The sequence below is a fragment of the Ailuropoda melanoleuca genome, chromosome 7 (genome assembly GCF_002007445.2).
Source record: "Ailuropoda melanoleuca isolate Jingjing chromosome 7, ASM200744v2, whole genome shotgun sequence".
Taxonomy (NCBI): Eukaryota; Metazoa; Chordata; class Mammalia; order Carnivora; family Ursidae; genus Ailuropoda; species Ailuropoda melanoleuca.
The window spans coordinates 77413219-77436514 of NC_048224.1; the positions used below are offsets into that span (position 1 = coordinate 77413219).

A 23296-nucleotide genomic window follows, 5' to 3' on the forward strand; every position below is an offset into this window, starting at 1 on the left:
TTCTCTGACATCAACCATAACATCTTTCTAGATATGTGTCCTGAGGCAAAGGAAACAAAAGCAAAAATAAACTATTGGAACTACATCAAAATAAAAAGCTTCTGCCCAGCAGAGGAAACAATCAACAAAACTAAAGACAACCTGTTGAATGGTAGAAGATATTTGCAAGTGAGATATTTGATAAAGGGATAGTATCCAAAATATATAAAGAACTTATACAGCTCAACACCCAAAAAACAAATAATCCAGTTAAAAAAATGGGCAGAAGACATGAACAGTCATTTCTCTGAAGAAGACATCCAGATGGCCAACAGACACACGAAAAGATGCTTAACATCACTCCTCATCAGGGAAATGCAGGTCAAAAGCACAGTGAGATATCACCTCACACCTGTCAGAATGGCTAAAATCAAAAACAGAAGAAATAACAGGTGTTGGCAAAAATGTGGAAAAAAAAGGAAACTTTGTGCACTGTTGGTGGGAGTGCAAACTGGTGCAGCCACTGTGGAAAACAGTGTGGAGATTCCTCAAAAAATTAAATATAGAATTACCATACGATCCAGTAATTCCACTACTGGGTATTTTCCCAGAGAGTATGAAAACACTAATTCGAAAGGCCACATGTACCCCTATGTTTATGGCAGCACTCTTTGCAGTAGCCGTATTATGGAAACAGCCCAAGCATCCAGTGATAGATGAATGGATAAAGAAGACGTGCTGTGTGTGTGCACGTGCACGTGTGTGCATAAGATGGAATATTACTCAGCCATCAAAAATGAAATCTTGTCTTTTGTAACAACATGGATGGATCTAGAGAGTATAATGCTAAGCAAAAAAGTTACTCAGAAAAAGACAAACACCTTATGATTTTACTCATATGTGGAAATTAAGAAACAAAACAAATGAGCAAAGGAGTCTTCAATTCTTGGGCTGTTTTTGCCTCCTCAAATCTGACTCCTCAAATTGCGGGGGAGTATTTATGGAGGAAAAAGTTTCTAGCTCTGGAATTGCAAAACTGAAGTATGAATCAAGCATCTAGCATTCGTTGGCTCCTGATTCTGGGCAAGTGATTTAACTTCTCTAAGCCTATTCCTTCTCTATGAAATGAGATATAAACAACATTTATTATGATTCAGTGAAGTGGAGTTACTATGACGTTCAGATGAAGAAACACATTCAATTCCTTATCTTTTGCCCCCTTCCCTTGACCCGTCTGAATCATGTTGCCAAATATTCTCTCAAAGAGTGCTGATTTCACTTTTGGGGTAGCAGATATGTATTGTATCGTCATGACCTAAAATACGTAATCTTCTCTCTGACAAAGGAGTCATTTGGTCAGAAATAGTATGTGCCCAACAATTTAAATCTACATAAATATTTCATCATTTGAAATTTTACTGCATTAGTCTTGATAAATCTTGATAAGTCTTAGTAGAGGTGACCTTAAACTTTTTCCCCCACAGATAAAAAGGAAAAGGATGATTATATGTTATACTACAACAGTTGTCTGGTTTTCTTGAAAATTAAAATGTCTCTTTAAATTAGTAGGTGGATGTTCTGGGGCTGTATTGGGGTGTCTATGTGTGTCTGCGGCCATTTTGCTGAGGTGGTAGAGTAGCTTGCCAAGGGAGATTGTGGGGAGAGCCTAGAGCCTATAGACTTGTTTCTTATAATCCCAAGAATACCTCTGGGGGGCTGTCTGAGCAGATGGGTAATTCAGGGGGGAGGCTGAGAGTATGAGTACCTGAAACCAATGCCTATTAGTCAAAGGATGTACAAATGGTCACAAAAAGGATAGAATATTCATATATAGAATTGCTTGTCTCTATGAGTCTTTATCTAGAGGAGAATGTGATCACAAGTTTTCTTTTTCCATTTGCAATTTGGCAGGCCTTATTGAAATGTTCAGATTTGTTAATATCAACCCTTTAAAAGATAAAAATATAAAATAAATCATGGAAATGAGTGGCCAATTTTGTTAGAGAAAAATTGTCAAATAAGTACGTGTTGTGGGCAAGATGTATAATCCGGATATTATGAGCAATTCTTAGTTTATGCCTAGGAATTCACTAGAAGCTATTTTTAACAGAGCTCAGATTTCTTCCTATGATACATCTTTTCCTCAGTTCACCCTTCTTATCACGCTCAGCATGCATAGATTTATATACTACATAATTATGGCATATTCTTAGGCACACACATAATATCAAGTCACTGCAGCAGACATTTTTTCTTCTCATTGCGAACAAAGTATTTCCTGCTTTATTAATGTGATAGCCTTCCTTAACATTCTACTTTTTAAAAAAATGTTGTCAATGTCATACTTTCTTTTTGCTAAGCTGATAACATAAGTCTACCTCTTGCTATTTCACATGCATATACATATGTGCACACCTTTTTTTGCAGGGAATAAGCTATGACACAGATTTGACTGTTACAGTTGAATTATAATGGATTCTGTAGAAAAATCAAAATTGGCTTTGGGGAAGGACTTAAAAATTAGCATTCATAAGTTGTTTTTTTCTCATATTTTACTCCATATTACCTTCAAAAAACAAATGACATCTATTTGAGATAAAACTGCTGCTATCATTTAGATAAATTCTCATTGTACATTATAAATATAACATGCTATATTTAGTTTGCATATAAATTTTATGTAAAAGGGAAATTCTGACATGAATATTCATTTCATATCCCTGGTATTCTATGTTAAAAATCAAACCCTGAATAGATTAAGAGCCTCAGGGTCTTGGCACAGCAGAGCATAGAAGCAACCAGGTCTCTAATCTGGCCCCAGGCTCCATTTAATCCATTATCCAGTGTTTCCAATGACCCTTTTTCTCAGACCCTTGAAAAGTATAGCTCTGTCATCAGGCTCAGAGGCTTGCTTGATAGAACTATTGTTTCACTTTTTACTCTAGTTTAAATGGGTAATTTAACAGTCTGAGAAGTATATTGCTGTCTATCTGTCCAGAATCTACCTATCTATCGAGATAGTTCTAACTGAATTATCTGTACTTAGTTTTCACTTTTGGTTAGGACTTTATCTTAAGATGACTAAATCCTACATTTGATCCCTACATGAGGCTTTTCGATTTCTTTGCTTATATGCTAAAGTTTATCTTCACAGCAGACATCTATAAGATCCCTTGACGTTGTTTGATGGGAGAAAGAAGGGTCAACAACCTTCAATACAAGAAAGTCTGAAGGAAAAATCATTCAAAAAGCTTCTCAAGAGCTGAGTTACAGCATATCTATGACAGCACCGTGGAAGAATACAAGGGTCATTGCAGACTGCTTTCTAAAGATACAAAACTCAATAAACTTCAATTTCAATAGTCAACAGGATGTTGAGCTTCCACAGGAAAGATATTGAAAATAACAGGGAAACGTTACTCTGCCCCTGTAGTAAATCACAAGGTATCTGGATCTGTCACACCAAATCAGTTCTTATTGTTGAAGCGCTGCAAAGCACAGGAAAGACCAGAAATTCCAAAGCAAGACCGTACTACTTCTTAAGAAGATAAAGGGATCAATTTGAGACATTAGGCTTTACAGTTAGAAAACTTTTCTACTCAGGAAAAGTTGAAATTTATGATAGGAATATATAAAATGAGTACATCAAAAGTCTTTCTGTAAGGATTAAAAAAATGGGAGGTATAAAAGTTATCATTTCTTGTCAGTTATGTTATCAGAAGTCTGGGAAACGTTCCCTGAAAATGGAAGGAAAGCAAATTTGGTAGGAATGAAAAAGCATTTCTTTACATTGTAAGTAGCTCACAGAGTGACATGGGTTGAAAATCTGAGTCAGTTCACGAGCACTTGAGAAAAGCCCCTGCATAGAGCTTCAGTCTATCACTGGGAAAATTAACAGGATGAACACGTTTGTAAGCCGCTCTCTTCTCTGTGAGTCGTTCAGTCTTGTTATTATAAATCTAGAACCTCACAACAGAGGGACTGTGAAATGTCTGACCACTTCCTTGGCCAGACTGCGGTATTAAATGAGACGAGATAGAAGGCTCATTAACAGAGTTGTTAAATCAGACCTGGCCTTTTTGTCTATATCACACCTTTGGTAAAAGGTTATAGCATTCCTACCCTGTTGTCCTTAGCCTCCTCCCCACCTCCCAGCCCCCGTCAAAAAGGACCAGTTTTCTCTGCCCTAATAATGACTGCTCCCCAGTACAAGACACTAGGAATCCGTGATGAGGATATTGAAAATCCTGAGAGGTTGTGACCACCGGTTAATTTAATAGTCTCTCAGTGATAGAAACTGAGCATGTATTCAAATACAGTGTGTTTTCTACAAGAGTCTAATAACAATAGCAGGTATCCCCTTATAACCACGGATCTAGTAAAACACTTAGAACTCAGTGTTAGATGGGAGGCACTCAGGATTCATCAGCTTTGATGAATAATACACTGTTTGGACAAATATATTTGATATAGAAAATTCTCCAAGCAAAAGTATCATTCATGGGCGCCTGGGTGGCACCGCGGTCAAGCGTCTGCCTTCGGCTCAGGGTGTGATCCCGGCGTTATGGGATCGAGCCCCACATCAGGTTCCTCCGCTATGAACCTGCTTCTTCCTCTCCCACTCCCCCTGCTTGTGTTCCCTCTCTCACTGGCTGTGCTCTCTGTCAAATAAATAAATAAAGTCTTTAAAAAAAATTAAACAATCTTTAAAAAAAAGTATCATTCATAATATTTTTTATTCTAGAAAATCTCTTTTTATCCTAAAAATTCCCAGATAAATGAACTCCCTGAAGTCAGGACATCTAAAGGAAATGTTGCCTTTAGAAGATATTTCTCTAAGCTGGAATTTTAATGATCACAATTAAATGTGTACCTTATTTAACCATTCAGTTGTGGTTTGGATATAATTTCTAGCCAACTTTCATGGAAAATTCTGTTACAAGTATTGCAAGTAGGAAGCAGCCACTGACTCTTAATTGTACAAGTTACTAAAGGTTTGAAGCTTCTGTTTTTTAATGTTATTTACTGTTTTCTGACACTACGTAACATATCTCATTGTTTATTATCTATCTAGTTCCTCTAGCAAGATTTAAGCTTCATAACGGCAAGGAATTTTCATTAACTTAATTAGTTAAGCTAATTCCTAATTAACTCTACATATTTTCATTACTTGCATAAAGGAAAAGTCTAGAATTACTATATCTGCTTATGCTGCACTGTGTCTATAGCATTTTTCAAAATTAAATATTCTGTATTTCATTTGGAATATCAGAATTTTTAGACATTCCATGTAAGTTACCCATGATGGGAGCTTTAACGTCCTACATGCTTCTTTAAGAATTGTTCCCAAGGTATTTTCTATGGAGAAAACTCCATGAAGAAAATGTTCCTAATGTGAGTTATTTAGTTTAAATGGGAATAGGCAGGGTTATTTTATATTGAATATCAGCTCCAATGTCATAATTATTTTATGCAAAGAGGACAAAGGTTATCTAAACCTTTCTTCTAATTTAAGCAAGATCGCACTTTTTGCATGTCAGAATGTACTCTATTTTAAAGGTCACTTAAGAAGGTGTTTTTTTCCAGTACATTTGTAAAACATATCAAATCTCTTTGCTATGAACTTTTCTTATTGTTAGTACTTCGAGTATTTATAGTCTTTAAAATCAAAGAGTGTATCTATGTCAGATTCAGATATAGTCCTTTTTTTCCCTGCCTTTTCCACATTTTATAGTCTCTCCAATAGCTTTGACAGTTAAGCCAAACTGATCATCTGAGACTGTGAATCATGAAATTTTCACATATTTTCTAATTAGTAAATGATGAGATGGATATGATACCAGAGAGGTTTAAAATGATGGGCTAAATTGAGAAAATGTGATTTCTCAGAAAACCACAGTAGGATAGAGGAAAGAATAATTAAAATGTAAATTTTAACTATGGCTACAATAACAAGAGGGGAAAACAAGGCTTTTACCATCTACGTTAAGGTTTTCTACTTTACCAAGATTTGCTGCAGATCCCAAAACATTTTTCTTTCTACGGAAAGAACAGAGAGAGATTGGAGAATGCCCTGGTGTTTAATTTCCTATATTTTGATTGAATATATCATTTCAGAGATAAACTTAAAATGGATTGATTTTAGAGAATTTTACTTTAAGTATAGAATCACTAATTCTGCAGAGTGATTTGTATTTGTCTTTTAGAAGGTGTATCTATCAAGAAAATTAGAACGATTAGTGATATATAGCCAATGAGATATGTTGAAAGTCTTTAAAAGCCAAGCATACAAACAAAAAACCCAGAAAATCATTCATGGGACATGAAGCCATTGAAACTACAAATCCTAAAACCTACAGTTACATTTCATAGGCTGCATCTGGGGGCAAGTCCCCCAAAACTTGCAAAGTATTTATTTAGCTTTTGGGATTAGGCCTTGGCACTACAATGGGCAGAACCTGTTTTAAATATGCCTACATCCAAAACTTGAATGGCTATTCTTTTCTGGGCAATGAAATTCCATGGAAGCAACACGTTTTTATTATATTTTCTATAGTAACACATTTACCCAGGACCCACGGTAATATCATCCACTCGACGATGGTTGGTGGTGGACCTTGCCTGTTCAAGTCTGACCTGTCGATGTGCTGAGAGGCAAGCAGCAGCAGGAACAAAAAAGTCAAATAGGACGCTGTATGGCAGATGAACTTGATAAATGGCTTTCTGATGAACAGTCCCAGTGGGCTTTTAGGAGCTATAAGGTAGCACACAGAGAAGACGGGAAAAAGAAGTCCTATTATGAAACACGTCACCATCTTCACTGCCCAGTGGCGTCTCCTCCAGCCTGGGAACTCATCGTACCAGCGAGATGCAAGCAGTTGTTGGCAATTGGGCTGAGCGACAAACTAAACAGAAAGGAAAGGAAAAGGAAGAGTCAGTGTTACGTGCGGTGACTTCAGTTCATCAGCAAGACCACAGATTTATCTTTAAAGCCAGAAGTCCTGCTTTAAATAATTTTATACTGGGTGCCTGACTGGCTCAGTTGGTAGAGCGTGCTACTCTTGATCTCAGGGTTGTGAGTTTGAGCCCCACATCGGGTATACAGATTACTTTAAAAATATAAAATCTATAAAAAAATATTAGAGTTAATCATAAAGTCCTTTAAATCATTCTGTGAATAAAGCCCATTTATTTAACATTTTCTACCCAAGGCAGAGTGCTGTGTGCTTTGCCAGACGTGACAGAAACCACAGTTGTACTTGAGTAAGTAAAAATACAGCTGGAGAACATGAATATTCATAGGACACACTGATAAGTGAGCAAAGTTGTGTACAAAGGCACAAACATATACATACATATATAAGAACTGAGATATATATATATATATATATATCACAAGAAAAGATGTTAATAGTGGTTATTTCTCAGCTTACTGGTTATTTTCTGATAATGATATTATACTAGATTTTCATTTTTATATTTAGGTGTACTTTTAACATTTTCTTTTTTTTAATGGTGCTTTCACAGCTTCTTTTTTTTTTTTTATGTTCAGTCAGCCACTGTATAGCCATCATTAGTTTTTGATGTGATGTTCAACGATTCATTAGTTAGTGTAACACCCACTGCACATCACAACGCTTGCCCTCCTTAATACCCATCACCCTATTACTCTCTCCCCCCACACCCCTCCCTTCTGAAACCCTCAGTTTGTTTCTTGGAGTCCATAGTCTCTCATGGTTCATCTCCCTCTCTGATTTCTCCCCCTTCAGATTTCCCTCCCTTCCCCTATGGTTCTCCGTGCTATTGCTTATGTTCCACATATGAGTACAACCATATGATAATTGTCTTCCTCTGCTTGACTTACTTCACTTAGCATAATCCCCTCCAGTTCCATCCATGTCAATGCAGATGGTGGGTATTCATCCTTTCTGATGGCTGAATAACATTCCGTTGTATACATGAATCACATCTTCTTTAGCCAGTCATCGGTTGAAGGGCATCTCAGCTCCTTCCAAGGTTTGGCTATTGTGGACATTGCTGCTATGAACATTGGGATGTATAGACCCCTTCTTTTCACTACATCTGTATCTTTGGGGTAGATATCTAGTAGTGCAGTTGCTGGGTCATAGGGTAGCTCTATTTTTAACATCTTGAGGAACCTCCATACTGTTTTCCAGAGTAGCTGTACCAGTTTGCATTCCCACCAACAGTATTAAGGGGGTTCTCCTTTCTCCATATTCTCACCAATATTTGTTGTTTCCTACTTTGTTAATTTCTGCCGTTCTAATTGGTGTGAGGTAGTATCTCATTATGGTTTTGATTTGTATTTCCTTGATGGCTAATGATGTTGAGCATTTTTTCATGTGTCTGTGCCATTTGTATGTCTTCTTTGGAGAAGTGTCTGTTCATGTCTTTGGCCCACTTTTTGAGTGGGTTATTTGTTTTTTAACATTTCCTATGATAAACACTTACTACTTTCAGCATCAGAAAAAGCAAATATATTTTCAATTGGATTGAGGCAATGAGAAATACATACATGAAAGCATATTAGGATTACCAGAATGTAAATCATCATAGCTGAATTTTGTGGAAATAAAGCAGATACTTTGCCTAAGTATAATCAATTACCATATACCAAGCATTTCACAAACATAACATCATTTTATCCTAACAACATGTTGGAGATATAGTATAGATCTTATTCTCTTTTAATGATGAGGATAGGGGGTGTTATAAGAGGTCAGTAAATTTACTCAAGGTTACATATCTAGTAAATGATAAAATATTAGATGAACTGGTCTAGGATTTTTTTTTTTTCCTGCACAGTACCTTTCTCACTGGGATTGACAGTTAGGCATTATATAAATTCAGAAGGAGTTATTTCTTCCAGACAGACTGGTCCAAGAATGCTTCCCAGTAGGTGTGGGCTCTAAAGGGGCAGATTTGTTTAAGCAGAGAAGAGAGGGGAAGGCAATTAAAGGCAAGGTATGGTGAGAGAGAGAGAACATACGATGGCAAAGAGTGTTTGAGGGATGCCCTATGGGCAGTTTGACTGTAGTAGAAGCTTTGGTTTCTTGTAAGGGATTTGGGAAAGTTCTGCTGACATCATATTTCTTCTTTGGTCTTAGCCTCTATGGATCTCCTTTAGACAAGACTTTGCCCTTACTCTTTTCTGGTGGTAAGCAAGCAAAAAATCCCGGACTTCTCATAAAGAGCCTTGCTTGTCACAAATGCTTGAGAGTGAAAGGAAAGACAGGGTGATTGACTAAAAGAGCAATTCAATAGCTGAGCTGTGCAAACATATGGGTTGGACATGAAATGATTTCTCATGCAACTGTTTCTCATCACCTTGTTTTGGATACCCTACTTATCAAATACATAGTGGGCAAAGAAATATGTAATAAATCAAATCAAATTTATAATAATGGGTTAAATAAATACAGATAAAATAAAACTGCATTTCTTTAAGACTTAGATGATGAGGGCTGTTTTTATTACTTTATAAGTAATTAATAAAATCAAATTTTATAATCCAAAGAATAGCTTATCTTATCACCATCCTCACCTATTATTCTGGTCAAAATCAGGTATTTGAAAGTCAAAATAGAGTTCTTGCTGATAGATCTGCAGAGTAATGGGATGTAAAGTCATTAACAAGCCCTGTTCTTTTTAAGAGTCCCCCCTCCAACACACATACACAGTTCTTCCCAACAGCATTTTATAAACAAATCTGTCTATCATCCTCTTTCTAGTTTTTCATTTAAAACATTCCCTATACTATAATAATTTAGCACAGGTGAAAGGCCTTAATAAAAGGGAGTTAGACTTACAGAAAATGCAAAGTCTAACAAGCAGTTGCTATAATATCTCATAAATCCTCGCAAATTGAAGAAACACTGTAAGGGGCTAAGTATGATTAACATATTTAATGCATGCAGAGAAAGTAAAATAAAGGTGTGTACTTTGTTTAACATGACCTGGGTGAATTCTAGGACTAACCACCTCTGCCCTTCTTGGCCCAAATCTCATGACAATGTGAGACACCCCAGGACAACTGAACAAATAACTTTATTAGGAGCATATCAGGTTTGCTTGGATAAATATTTCTGTTGCCTAATACACACATATAGACTGTGTTATATTACCCAGAAGAAGCAAATTATTTAGTCCTTCTAGAACACCTGCCATTGCCACACACTAGGTTAACCTTAATTTTTACTAATGAATTTTTTCTTAAAAGGTCTTTTTCTTTAATTATTGGAAAGTATACATCTGTGCTTAGTAAATGAAGAGTGTATCTGATTTTCTACTAAACACAGATACAGCGAGGCTTATGTAGAGGTAAAGAATAGATATAGGAATATAAGAGCAGGAGTGAGTGTATATAATATGCAAGTTTCCCCAAATGTGGATATTATTTGACTGCAAATCTGTTCTAATCATAGGCTTGAAATAACACAAAAACTATTCCTATAACCCAAGGGAATAATATAATAACCCAAAAAGAATCACTATAAATCTAAATGCCTTCACAATGGTTTTACATCCTCTCTCTACTATACCTATTCACTACATGTCTATACCAGCACCCTCCAGATTGTATGCTATTAATTAATTTTTTTCCATGAAAAAAAAATGAGTCACGTTAAATTAGTTACCAAAACAGGGCTTAAAAGAATTAAACTTCTATATTACGGGATTTTTTAGCCTGCAATTTCTAAAGTCGAGTAAAACATTTCATTATCTCACGTGTCCCTGCTTCCTTCTATTCTTTGTTTTTTTCTTTCTTTTATGCTTCACTGTGTACCTCATGTTTTCTTTGTCCCCTCCTTCCTGTCTTTCTTTCTCTCCCCCCCTCCAACCAGTCTCTTGGTTTATTTGAATTATTTAGAGGAACACTCAGCTTTACCCCAACTCCCTCTGAAAGACACCCTCAGAGAGGGGCCATCCTATCTCTGACATCTGTCACTGGCCCATTCCAATAAAGCCCTTTCCGGCCATCACATTGCCCGTGGCATGCTGGGTGCCCACAGCTCCAGTCTCCTCTGCATCATCTTTCGACTGCACATTGAGTCACAGGAACTACCCTTCCAGGACTGGGGGAAGTGGGGTATCTCTTCAGGCACACTGAGTTACAGCCTCTCTTCTCCCTACAGTTGTTGGCCAATTCTAGCACAAATCCTGCCATCACATTAAAATTCATATTAAAACATTAGGAACATTCAAATTCACATTTGTGCCATGCATTTATAAAAGACGCTAAAAAAAAAAAAAAGGAAACACTTTCTATCCCGCCTTTCAATAACCTTTAAAAAAGTTTCAAAAACCTGATCTCATGATTATATATAGAATCATTGATTCATGGTATTCAAAATATTAAAAAACTGTAAAGATTATTGAAATTTAATTTTTACAAACAAAGTGGGATCCAGTACTAATGATTTTAAAACAACTACTCAAAATACTTGAACACTCAACACCATAAGGGAAACAAAAAAATGATGAAGAGAAAGGATAAAGCTACAAAGTAAAAACAAACAAAAAATCCAAAAGCTAAAATCAAAGAAACAAGAAACCTCACTACTAAGTGAGGAGGAATTAAATATTGACTGGTATGGACATAATCAACAGAAGAAAATACAAAAATTAATGGAGCCCTAGTAATTAAAATAACTACTGGTCAGATTTACTTGGTATTTGTCCTTTCTTCATCTTTTCAGTTTTTAAATATATTTTCTAGTTTAAAAATTTGTATCCAAGATTCAGACTGCAGCCATATTCTCTATAAGAACAAAATCTAGATTCTGGGGACAACCAACCTGGCTACTTTCTGCATCCTAAGTCGGATAGTTACACGACAGTCTCAATTGAGTTGGGTCTCAAGAGAGTTGAAACTTTTGAGCTGAATGTATTAGAGTGATTTACATACAGGCAATTTGGTTTCTTTGCTTAAAAAGGACCATAGTTTCCTCTGGGTCTTACTGTTTATTTCTGAGCAATTAAAAAATAATCTATATCCTTTGGGGTTTCATTTCCTCTGCCCAGGAATGCTTTTCAACAGCTTGTTTTGTAATGTTGATAGCAAGGTTTAAGGATTATTTGTAGGCCTAGGAGCTTTGGGGAATTATTTTGTCCGTAGCTAAAAAGCTTTCTTCAACTTCAGTCCCTAATTTCCTTCATGGCTCCCAGTGCCCTTTAACCATCTGGGTCTCTCCCTGTTTCTTAGAGATAGCTCTAGTTGCGTTCCTAATTAAAACAGTTCTGGTCCCCTGGAGCCCAGCCAGGCTGCATAACTGACCAGATGCTGCTACTTTATTAATCAAACATCATTTTCACCTGGTCCTCCCCTAATTTAATTAAGCCAATAGCATCATCTATGAGTTAGACATTGGCTAGATAAATGGGGAGAGGACCAAGATCTGGAAGAACCAGATAAGTTCTGGGAACTCAACATATGTTGGGGGCTGATCATGTGACCAGTCTGCCAGTTTTTTCTAATTTTTTCTATTTTTCTATTTTTTGCTTTCCTCACTTTAAGGTCAGTCTTCTTATTGAGGTTATGAAGAGGCAAATTTAGTTCAGTGAAGAAGCTTTTGCTGTGAGACGGATGGGAGTCACACATCCAGCACATAGACTATGGCACAGAGTAGTGTAACTTAGAGCATTATATGATGAGTTAAAAAAGAGGTGGAGACTCTAAGAAGGACTGTGCCAACAGGAAGTAATCTGGGAAAACTGAAGACAGGAAGCAGAATTTGTAAGTTGAGTCTGAAATAATAGGTAGAATTCGACAGGCACAGCAGTAGATGGATGTATTTTAATTCAGGTTTAGAGAATATCATGGTAAATACCTGAGGATGGAGACAGGTATGTTCCGATGAGCTATCCCTTGTGCTAGAAGGTCATTCAGTGGTGAATATACCAGTGATACAGTGTAAAGGAAAACTGTAGCCATATTTTGAGACATAGGTGAAAATATTTATTGAGGCGATGGCTGAGTCTAGGTCCTTGCTGCTCAGTGTGGCATCAGCTGGAAGCACATCAGCAAGGCAAAATCTTAGGCCGCACTTTGCACCTGCTGGCTAGGACTGACATCTGACAGTGTGATTCCTATGAATGTTAAAATCCGATAAACACTGGTTTAAAGGATCTGGTGTCGAAGTTCTGTTTAGCTCCACTGTAGCTGATAAATGCTGAAAGAGTAGTTTTAATTCAATGTAAACATACATTTGAATACTTATAAATCCTCGGAGCATGTCTGTGTGGGAAGGAGTGGGGGTGCTTGGGTGTGTGGTGCGTGTATGTGTGCGGGACTTTGTTTTAAGCTAAAGCCAGCTGTGAGTGGTATGAGAAGTTGGGTGAGAGGAACTAGCCACAGAGTGGTGAAGGGGTCTCAAAATTGAGTAAGCAGCAGGATTGCCTAGAGGCTTGTTAAAACCCACAGTCCCAAGCCCCGCCTCATCTGATTCAGTAGGTCCAAGGGGAAGCCCCAAACTTTGCATTTCTACCAAGTTGCCACATGAGGCTGATGTTGCCAGTCTAGGGACAAATGATACGAACCACGGTTTTACAGAAGACTTTTTGAGTAATATAGGCTAGTCCTCCAGTTTTTCTAAGTTTTCTATTTTCCTATTTTTTGCTTTCCTCACCTAAGGTCAGTCCTCTTATTGAGGTTATGAACAGGCAAATTTAGTTCATGAAGATGCCTTTGCTGTCAGATGCATAGAAATCACACACCTAGCAGGTATTCTATGGTGCAGAGTAGTGTAACATCTAATTACAGGAATAAGCACAAAAATACTAAGGGAGTGATGCCCATCAAGTCACTGAACTGCAGTACAGGTAGGAAAGCTGAATGTAGTGCAGTGGTAGCCAGAAGCTAAGAGCTGACTAATTCACCGTAGAAATGCCTGGAAAGGACCCACAGCAGCAGGAAATAGACCGGGACACAATGAATAGGGGAGACATGAGTAGATGATAAAGAACCTGGATCAGAAAAGGAGAAAAAATTCTCATACCTGGTTTCTGATAGATGTTTACTCTATGCATCACCATCTGGCTTCATTGTGACCCTAAAGTGAAAGGGCAAATCACGGGGTCCTTATATTACATGTCTGGCTGTCGTAGGGATTAAGAGGATATGAACCTTAGAACAGCCCACTGGGGTTTGAATCCTAGATTTGCAGTTTCCTGATGGTGAGAATGTTAATAAGTTCTAAAATTTTCAGTGTGTTTTTTTCCTGATCTGTCAGGGATAATAGAAACACTTATCATATAAAGTTATTGTAAAATTAATTAAGCTTAATACATGAAGAATACAGCAATTCCTAGGTATTACCAATATTACATATACACACACATATTTACATGTGTGAGATGTGTCTATACACACATATGTCCATATACATACACTGTCACTGACAGTCTTTTACAAAAACATATTATATTTATTCACTTTCAGAGTATTGCAGTTAAGCTAATTGACATATATTTACATATTATATAACTCATTTTCATTAACAGAATGTCACAAGATAGGGGATTAGTTTTAAAAGATTCTATAAGGAACTTACTTTAAGAAGATGGTAACAATTATTTAAGCCTAAGGTAATACCAACAAAGTAAATAGTTGACTAATTGAGTTTTTATTAGCCTCCTTAAAAGATAAAAAATTAGTGAAGATTTAATCGTATCTGAGAAGGCACTGGCAAAAAAGCTCGAGATTAGTCAAGAAGACTGATAAACTTTAGAGCCTCTCCTCTGCTGACTATATTGGCCAACAAACCCCTTGGTGCTATCAAGTTCAAAGAATTTCCTATCTAGTCATCAAATCACCTGATTACTCTCCTTGGACATAAAGGTCAAATTCATATTTGCAGACTGGGGTGCAAGGAACAGCTCAAAGCATATTACTAGGGCACCACTTCCGATGTCTCCATATGCGGAAGGGAAGATGGCAACTGAACTCCATCTGATAGTGTTGGTGAGGCAGGGCAGGATTTAACTTCTTACATCATTTCTGGGCCTAAATTCAAAATTGGTTTGGCAACTGAGCTGGCATATGAGTGGGCAGTAATGGGAAGTCGAAAATGCAGAGGCAAAGGGAATAAGGTGGGAGGTGATAAACCCAATGTTGAATACATTAAATTATTGAACCTGGCAAATAAACAAAACCCAATTTAGGTAATGGGAAGGTAGAGTCAATAGATATTGTTAGTTCTCTGAAAATCACAAAGGGCAACAGTTGGTAGAAATTCCATATCCATTCAATACCCCTCTTCAGGGTGTATGTGAAAGATCGTTTTAAACTATCATGGCAGATGGATGAAAAACTGCCAGTCTTTTCTAGCCGGTTACCTAGAAGTTTTCTTAAAAATGGATAGAGATATGGAGGTAGAAAACTATACAGTTTTGAAGGAACCACCATTTACTTGACCACTGAAGCATGTAGGTGAATAACAAGAGAGAATGGTAGATGGAAAATGGAAGCAAGTTTGGTCTGATCCTGACCAGCCCTCAATGGGTTGGTTCCCCAGTCTCTGATGAGCCAACAACAGTTTCTGCACCTAGGAGTGGCGTGTTCACAAAGGGTGTTCCACTTTTCCTCAGAGTCTCCTGGGGAGACTTTTCCTGAGGACCATCTTCCATTAGAATGAGAATCCAGAAGGGAAAAAGAAGAGACACAATGGGAACGAATACTAGTTATCCTTATAAGATGAAAGGATATAGTCACCTTTGTTTTCCCCTTCCCTTCCCTGTTTCTTTCCACATAACATTGAGCACATATTTCTGAGAAAACTAAATTGTACAAGACCCCGCAAAATAGAGTGTCCTTATACCACCTTTCCAGAAACAACGGTTGATATCGCAGAAGAGAGTCTCTCATCTATGCCAATTTATACACATAGATGATATAAGTGAAGAGTTATATTTGTTTCAAATGTGTTAGATCCTATAAACAGACAAGTGTTTCACTCTAGTCTCAAGGTCAAGGATAAAGTCATTTCCTTTATGCTCGCTAATCTCTTTTTCTTGCCACTGAACTCCTTTCTGCCTCTCTGACAACAGCTCCTCAGACTATCTTGGCTAACACATTTCCTGGGCTAAAAATAACCCTCAGTTGTTAATTATCTGTTTATTGAGGTTGGAATGAATTGAACTAGTCTAGGATGCAAAGAGGAAAGCTATGTGCTTTGGAAACACAGAGCCCACACAGTAACTGACCAGCCCGCACTTTCTGCTCCAGCCTGTAGGACAACAGAGGGGAGAACAGAACATAAACAGCACATAAAAGAGCCAGAGGAGAAAACAGTTTCACATGCCTCTGCCAGCCTTTGTCATCACTTTCTAAAGCAGACAGAATATGGAGAAAGCGTCTGTTCAAAGGGAACTATTCCATGGTGTCTTTTTTCATTCTTTCCCTCCCTCCTCTCATGGTCACCCATGCTTGTTTGTATGCAAAATTCCTCCCATGCTGGCCCTCCTCCCTATCCTGTCTGCCCTATCTCTAACCTAGTCCTCAGCTTCTTACAATGATTATTAACTCCTGGGCTTCCCTCTCTCTCTCTGTTCGAAAAAACAACCTAAGTTATGTTCTTAAAAGTGAGAGATGGATCATGTCCTCTCCTCATCCTCATTTTCAGGATTTCCACCTGCCATGAGCACCAGCATTGCCTGTCCACATCCTGGTCTGGGCAGACTTGTGGTAACTCCCTGAGTTAATACACATTTAGGTCTGTATGGAAATATCATGCAGCATGGGTGAAGAATGACCTGAAAATAAGGAATAAGCTATTACACATGAGGAAATGGGTTACTGAAAACTTCGACCTGTAACCATCATTAGGAATTCTTCAAAGGAGCTCAACTTGCAACCCACAGGATATGAGGGCAAATGAGAACTTTACAGAGTTTTCTACCCCAAGGTACTGCTATCCTTGTGAATATTGGAAGTTTTCGTATATAAACTAGACATTTCCATGATTGCTAATGCTCTATGAAAATATATTTGCTCACTGTATTAGTTTCCTAGGTCTACCATTACAAAGTACCATACAAACAAGGTGGCTTATAACAATAGAATTTATTATCTCAAAGTCTGGAAGTTTAAAGTCCAAAATTAAGGCATTGAGAAGGCTGTGCTCTCTCTAAGATTCGGGGTAGAATCCTTTCCCGTCTTTTCCTATCTTCTGGTAGTGATTGGCAATCTTTGGTATTCCTTGCCTTGCAGCTGGATGATTTCAATCTGTCTCTCTCATCACAGAGCTGTGTGCTTCACTTCACATCCTCTTCTCTGTTCTTATGAGGACACCAGTCCTATTGGATTAAGGGTCTATCCTACTCCAACATGCCCTCATCTTAACCAATTTCATCTGTTATAATTCTTTTCCCAAATATGATCAAATTCTGAGGTACTTGGAGTTAGGACCCTAACATAGCTTTTGGGGGGACATAATTTAATTTAGTCCCCCCAAATTCCCAATTACTTATTTTCTAGTAGTTGCCTAGCATGTAGCTTTTGGTTCTATAGTTTACATAAAAATTGCTCCTTCAAGTGCTCCAAATATATTTCAAATTCATAAGTATTATTAAAAACTCTGTCTTCCACTTTATGTTCAATTTGCCTCCCTCTCCTGACTCTATTTTTCTATTTCCTTATTTTCTCACCAGGATTGATGATAAATGACAACAAGTAAGAAGGAATAAAGAAGAGTGGACTATCAATAACATGTGATGTGAGGGGAGTCAACATATAGGCAGCCAGCTATCCATGTGATGCAAGTTTAAGATTGTCTGTAAAACCATCTTCTATATCAAATCTGCTACTATAATTAAATTTTCTTCCTAAGGGCTTTGTGGAGATGTCTGCATTTTAACTGGCCTAAGATATTGCCTTGCTTAGGCAAGCAGAGCATTAAGTATATACACCAGTGCTACCTGGTTGAGATAGGGCTTTTACACAATGGGATGAAAATAAACAAAAAAGCAAAAACCAAAGTTTTGGTGGCTAAAAAAAATGAGAGGCACGAAATATTGATCCGGATCAGTACTATACACCTAGTGAACAACTCTAAGGACAATGGAGAAATACATAGATGCTGCTGATCTGAGAGAAGACATCTGAGATCAGGTATATAATAGAAATCTCCCACATAAGACTACCTAGAGTTTTGCCTGGTTTGATCATATTCTCTAAGGTTAAATTACCAGTAGATATTTTTTTTCTATTGGAAAATTGCCACTTGAAAGTCACAGAGATATGTATAACTCGATGAATTCATAATTATTTTGGACTAACACATTGCTTACCCACATGCATGCAAATATCGTGTCGTGACACAGCACTTACGTACGTGAGACATGAGCCCCTCTCTGCCCACTCATGGCCTAAGCGAAAATCTAGGGAGCTTCTGGCATCAAAAAACTATATTGTTTAACTACAATTCCCTCTGACCATATGCAATTGAACTATCCAAGTACAACAACAAGAAAACAAACCACTTAAATTTTAAAAAAGGGGGGGCCCAAGATTCGAAAAAACACCATCAAAAGATATAGTAATGGCAAATATTAGATGTGAAAGATGCTCAGCATCTTTTGTCATTAGGGAAATGCAATTAAAACCACAACGAGATATCATTACACACCTATTAGAATGGCTAAAACAAAAAAGACTAACCATGATATGGGTTGGTGGGAATATGGAGAAACTGGAACTCTCATACTTTGTTCATCAAAATGTAACCACTTTGGGAAACAGTTTGCAATTTAAAAAAAAAAATGGAACCTACATTTATGATAGGATGAACTCATTCCAGTCTCAGGTATTTATGCAAAAGGAAAGGAGGCGTTTGTCCATACAAAGACTTGCATACAAATGTCATAGTAGTGTTTGTAGTAACCAACATCAAGAACAATTCAAATTTCCATCAACTAGTGAATGGATAAACAACACATGGCATGACCCTACTATGGAAGAACACTCAGCAATAAAAAGGAAGGAACTATCAATGGCACACAGAGTTGAATCTCTAAATAAGGATGCTGAATGAAAAGTTGAAGGGGAAAAAAGCACACACTGTATAATTCCATGCATATAAGCTCTAGAAAATGCAAACTAATCTATGGTGACAGAAAGTTGATCAGCAGTTGGCTGAGAAGGGGCCGAAGTGTGCAGAGAAACATGATAAAAGGGCAAAAGGCAACTCGTGGGGGTGATAGATACGTTCACTATCGTAATTGTGGTGATGTTTTCACAGGTGTACACATATTATAAAAATTCGTCGAGGTGTTCACTTCAAACACGTGCAGTTTATTGTCTGTCAATTTCACCTCAGCCAAGTGGTTTAAAAATGTCTGTCCCCATTTTGCTGGGGCCATGAGCACATTCTGAATGCTCTACCTCCCCTCTGTGACCAGTGCTATCAAGCCGGCTGCTTTTGCATTCATCTGTTTGGTTCATTTCAATACCACTCCTTAGTTCAGATCATGAGATTTTATTATAACATCAGATGTCATTATTTCAGGCCTAAACTGGGAAAATTAGTCTGTTTTCTGCCCATGGCTATTAGCCTCTGAGTTCTCCTCACATATGCACCACTGCTGAGAGGGTCCTCACAAAATGCGAATTTAACTGTGTCTCCTTCCCCTTTATTAGTCTGTGCACTTACTTCACAGATTCCAGGAAACAGCCCTGGGTTTATGCAAAGCCTGCAAGGCGCTTAGCTCCTTTACCACAACCCCTCTCCCCTTTCCTCCACCCCTTCCCCTCAGCTTGCATAGTTCTGCTTCAGACAAACCAACCATTTGTGCTCTGACCACGTCTAGATCTTTCCAATTACCACAGACTTACAGATGCTGATTTTTGTGTGGAATGATGCACCCCCCCCCCATTTCCTCATAGTGAATCCCTGTAGGTCTTCCAACCCAGCTGCTAACTCTCCTGACCACTCCTCCAGGGAATTGTTCTTTTTTTATTCCGTACTGATATTGTACCTTGAACATACATTTACAGTTGTACTTACTCCCCTCATCTCCTGCATTTTAATTATGGGTTTTAGTGAGCTATTTGAGAAGGGTCTGTCATGTTTCATTACATGATCCCTTGCACCAGGCTGTGATAGGTCAATGAATGTTTACTCAATTGAATTAAATGCTGAACATAGTTCAAGGCTTATGCGTCCACTTAATCAGGCACTCACCACTCATGTAAGTTCCAAAGAAAGGCCTGGCCAAAGTCCTTAACCTCAACATTAAGGTGAAGGATGCTTTTTACTCTTGTGCTTATTTCCAGGAATAACCAAGTTAGCAGCTTCTCCTTCTCCTTAATGTAACATGAATTAGTCCAGGCAGCTTCCTAGGGGATCCACTGTGCTGCCTAATTGTAGGGTGAGAAGTTTGCTTCAGTCCCGAGGAGATGTCAATGCTTAGGAGATACAGAAGATCAGATTTTTCTTTGAGAATAATATGTCTTTACGAGAAATCCAGAGGCAGAGTATTTCAAATAGCTGGAAAGAAAATTCATTTCAAAGAAATGTGGCTCAATTCCATGAGAATCGGAAAGAGGGGCAAGGTCTGGAGGTGGCAAACATGGTCTTCAGTACTCTTCGGTGCTTTTGATACTGGTTTAGAAGAGGATAATAATGATATTTTTTCCCTATCTTGCTCTTTTGAGTAATCAGAGATATGCATATCTGATGAAGAATGTTAAAAAAAAAAAAAGATAAACCAATCTCAAGGAAATTGTTTCCTTGAATATAAAACTATTGATGATGTACAAACATTGGGAAGAAAATACCAATTTTGGACTCTTGTGCCAGAAAACATTAAAGTTGAAATGCACACAAATGGATTATAAATCTTTTCAAAATCACTTGTAGTGTCTATATAGCAGATAGGTATTGTTCACTATTCATATAAAATTGAAACACTTTAAAAGTAAGTTCAAAGTTTTGTTCTCTTATGAAATTAAGAACATATATTAGACAACATATATCGATGGGTTAAAGCAAATTGTATTTTGAATTCTCAATAGTATCACTCAGTTCCAAAAGGTAAATACATTCCCAAATTCCATTTCATCAATTTATAAATTTCTGTAATACCATCTGTACATAGAGATTGTCTCTAAAAGATTTTCAGTACTTATCTTTTTTTTAATTAACTTTATTCCCTATTCTGTACATTGTATCCCCATGTCTTATTTCTTTTATAACTGGAAATTTGTGCCTCTTAATCCCCTTCATCTATGTTGCCCGTCCCCCCAATCCCTTCCCTCTGGCAACCACCAGATTGTTCTCTGTATTTATAAGTCTGTTTCTGTTTTGTTTTGTTTGTTCATTTGTTTTGTTTTTTTGATTCCACATATAAGTGAGATCATATGGTATTTGCCTTTGTCTGACATTTCACAAGTAGTAATCGCTAAATATCACAAGATGTGAACATAGTGTTCAGGACTTTGTTATGCATATATAATCTGATTACAAAATCCAAGGCAAATTCTATAATAAGCTTAGCATGTAGAAAGAGTTCAAGGTCTATTAAGTTTCCTACGTCAGCACCAATATCCATTCCAACCTCCCCTCCACCAAAACAGTGTGATTCAAACAGGCCTACGGACAGTAATCCAATGACTCTTAATCCTCCTGCTCCCCTGGGATGTCCACAATTGCCCATCTACCTCCCTAGCAGCAGAACCAGACTGTCCTACCGCTGCTTACGTTAAACCAGGAATGGCTGATTATGAGATGAAAAGAACAGCATACAAACTACAGCTAATTGGATTCACCTTTAATCTTTCATTTGCATTTAAGAAATGAAAAAGTAGTGAATGACAGAGTTTTAGGTCCCAGAGCTGAAAGAACTGTGCCTTTCCCCCTGGGGTTCTTCCCACTGATCCAGTCTGTGGCCCCAGTCTCCTGATCTATACTGACTCAGGCAGGAGGAAGGGCAAGTCGTCATCATGCCCTCCTCCTTGCCGGTGCCCTCTCTAGCCTAAAATAGGGATGGGATTTCTTAGTTTAGACAGACAAGAGGCTTCCATACTTGAGAGTAAATAGAGTAACACTCTCAGCAATAATAAAGATAATTACAATCACACACAATGCCTCTTTATTTTTGGTACCTAGACTTTTAGTAGAAGTAAATGAAAGCTATAAGGAGGTTTGCAAATGCTCAAGAATTTCTTGCTAAATTCTTCTCTAGTGGTAGAAAAGTCCATTTGATAACAAGCAGAACCTATCTGTTTCACATCATCTAGACATATTATTGCCAACTCTGAGTAACTATTTAACCACCTCCAAACATTTATAAGGCAATTTTGGTGCATCATACATATAAGAAATGTAGTCAAAATATTTACTTATATTTCCGTCACAGTAATTTTACTCGGCCCAAAACATTGTTGAAAGCTGAAGCGAGTCTGAGCTTTTTTCCTTTTACTAAATTCAGTTAACATGATGGTACATATTCTGGACACTTCCTTAGGTGCCTCATGCCCTAACCCCAGAGGAATTCAAAAGTCACAGCAGGCATTCAGAAAGGGAATATTTTCATACCTAGTGCCAGGATTTAAGAACAGGTAAGATTATATAAAACATATAATATTTAATTCGAAAGTCCTAATTTTCAGGACATCATCGATTTAGTTAGTTGAAAGTAGAAAAGTTAAAAAGTCCAAAGAGTGGCAAAGAAACTTCCTATTTCTTTCTCCTGTAAATAAATGGCATCCAAGTGACATCTACCTTCTCAGCATGCTGAAGATAGGCGTCTCACTGAGCAAAGGGCTAGACAAGCCTTTATGACATAGTTTCTTGAAATTGACGTGTTCTCACTATTTCGTTTTTACTGCAACGGCCTTCTGTCATGTCTGCACAAGTTACAGGTCTGCACAGATTAAGGAAATGTCTTCCTCCAACTGGAATTAAGTTCAAGAGACAATTTTCCATCCTGGTGCTACAGGATTTCTTTTCCTTTAGTGCCTGGGGTTCTTGGTCACGCCACTTTGAAATGAGGAGGTAGACCCGATGAAGAGTGGTGGGCAGCAAGGCAAGTTTTATTAAGCAATAGTAAAGTTTATTGAGTGATAGTACAAAGCTTCTGAAGGGGGAGGGGACCCAAGAGGGTTACCGCAGGATTTTCTCAGTGTAGGGATTTTTATGGGCTGGTTGGTGGGCTGTCTTAACCTGGTTAACACTCCGTGAGCCTGTCACCCAATCAGGTTTTTGTCTTTTACCTATCATGTGGGAAAGGGTGGAGGGCTCCTTCCAGGGTGGTATAAAATCCTTTTAAGGTTTGTCTCCTCTTAGGGCAGGGGGTG

The 23296-nt window shown here is 37.7% G+C and overlaps 1 protein-coding gene across 2 annotated transcripts in view; it reads right to left on the reverse strand.

The window, feature by feature from the left end:
- Positions 1–23296, reverse strand: part of TRPC4 (transient receptor potential cation channel subfamily C member 4) — a 203077-nt gene that overhangs the window by 49359 nt on the left and 130422 nt on the right. For both annotated transcript variants that reach the window (XM_034665084.1, XM_034665085.1), the window contains exon 4: positions 6548–6884. In XM_034665084.1, coding sequence (XP_034520975.1) covers positions 6548–6884 — 337 coding nt within the window. The remainder of the gene's footprint in view (positions 1–6547; positions 6885–23296) is intronic.